Source organism: Teleopsis dalmanni, chromosome 1 (genome assembly GCF_002237135.1).
Source record: "Teleopsis dalmanni isolate 2A chromosome 1, ASM223713v2, whole genome shotgun sequence".
Taxonomy (NCBI): domain Eukaryota; kingdom Metazoa; phylum Arthropoda; class Insecta; order Diptera; family Diopsidae; genus Teleopsis; species Teleopsis dalmanni.
This window is the reverse complement of record NC_051846.1, coordinates 4,226,800-4,228,048: the sequence shown is the minus strand read 5'-3', so window position 1 is coordinate 4,228,048 and position 1,249 is coordinate 4,226,800. Positions and strand designations below refer to the sequence as shown.

General features: G+C 21.2%; 1 protein-coding gene across 1 annotated transcript; it reads left to right on the top strand.

Moving 5' to 3' along the window:
* Positions 1-269: 269 nt before the first annotated feature.
* On the top strand, positions 270-1,011 carry LOC119668712 (aspartate aminotransferase, cytoplasmic-like). The gene is made up of 2 exons (XM_038078315.1): positions 270-426; positions 493-1,011. Exons 1-2 carry the CDS (start codon positions 285-287, stop codon positions 639-641), a joined length of 291 nt encoding a protein of 96 aa, XP_037934243.1. The 5' UTR covers positions 270-284; the 3' UTR covers positions 642-1,011.
* The last annotated feature ends 238 nt before the right edge of the window (positions 1,012-1,249 follow it).

The window sequence follows — 1,249 nt, the reverse complement described above, 5'->3', positions numbered from 1 at the left end:
TTTTAACTTATAAATAAATAAACTTAAAGATGAATAATTTTCTTTAAAGCAGAAAAAAAAAATTCATTGAAATTAAACTATTTTTAATAGTTTAATCATAAACTATTTTAATTTTTTATTATTAAGGAATAAATAATTAATTTATTGTAATTAATATATACAAATAATTAAATTAATTAATTAATTATCATTTTGAAATTTAAGCATAACTTATTCTTTTAATATATATTATATATGTTGTACTTGGTACTTCTTGTTAATACTTTTTATTGTATTTTTAAAGGATGGAGTCAATACAAACTATGTCAAATAGAATCCGTGCAATGCGTGAAGCTTTAGTTGGAAATCTCAAACAACTAGGAACCCCTGGTAACTGGAATCATATTATTAAACAAATTGGAATGTTTTCATATACTGGATTAAATGGTATTTAATTGCATTTAAATTGCAGAATATAAATTTATAACTTTTTAATAATTTTTATCTTTACAGAGGAACAAGTTGCCAATCTTATTAAAGATCACCATATTTATTTACTTAAATCAGGACGTATCAATATGTGTGGCATAAATGAAAATAATGTAGAATACATTGCAAAAGCCATATATGATGTTGTTACTAGAACAGAGAGTAAACTGTAATAAAGTTAAAAAGGATTAATGAACTCCTGTAGATTTAAACTGGCACAAATAATAGAGACAAATAAATGTAATATGGTTTTCATAAATGACTAAAAATGCACACATACTAAGCCAAACATACTAATGAAATAATGCAAACTTCGAAAACTAATTAGGGAATCTAATAGTATTATATATTGATGCATTAAATCCCTATGGTACAAGAGAATAAAAAACAATAACTATAATGAACAATATCAGAAATCGACCCACTGAAATTATTTTTGCATATAAAACAATTTTACCAATATTTGTAATAGAATTTACTTCAACTTTTACAATATGTTTTATTAATTATTAAAATTATTATAGTGCGTATATATTTATTAGTAAGTTTAAAATGCAAATTTTAACACAAAGTTTACTTGAAAAAATTAGCGATTTAAAAAATGAAATACACAGATTTGATAAATAAAAATTAAACTGAAAAAGTGATGCGTAATATATATATTTGAACCGTAACATAATATTTGATTAAGCATTTTAAAAGCTATATGTTTTTATAAAAATAAAAGATGTTTGCAATTTTTATTGTATATTAGTTAAATTATATAAATAAATTGTATTAA

Excerpts from the sequence above, each read along its gene's own strand:
- LOC119668712 (XM_038078315.1), top strand. The coding sequence starts at position 285 with ATGGAGTCAATACAAACTATGTCAAATAGAATCCGTGCAATGCGTGAA. Across the intron at positions 427-492 it reads TTCATATACTGGATTAAATG|AGGAACAAGTTGCCAATCTT; the intron begins GTATTTAATTGC and ends TTATCTTTACAG.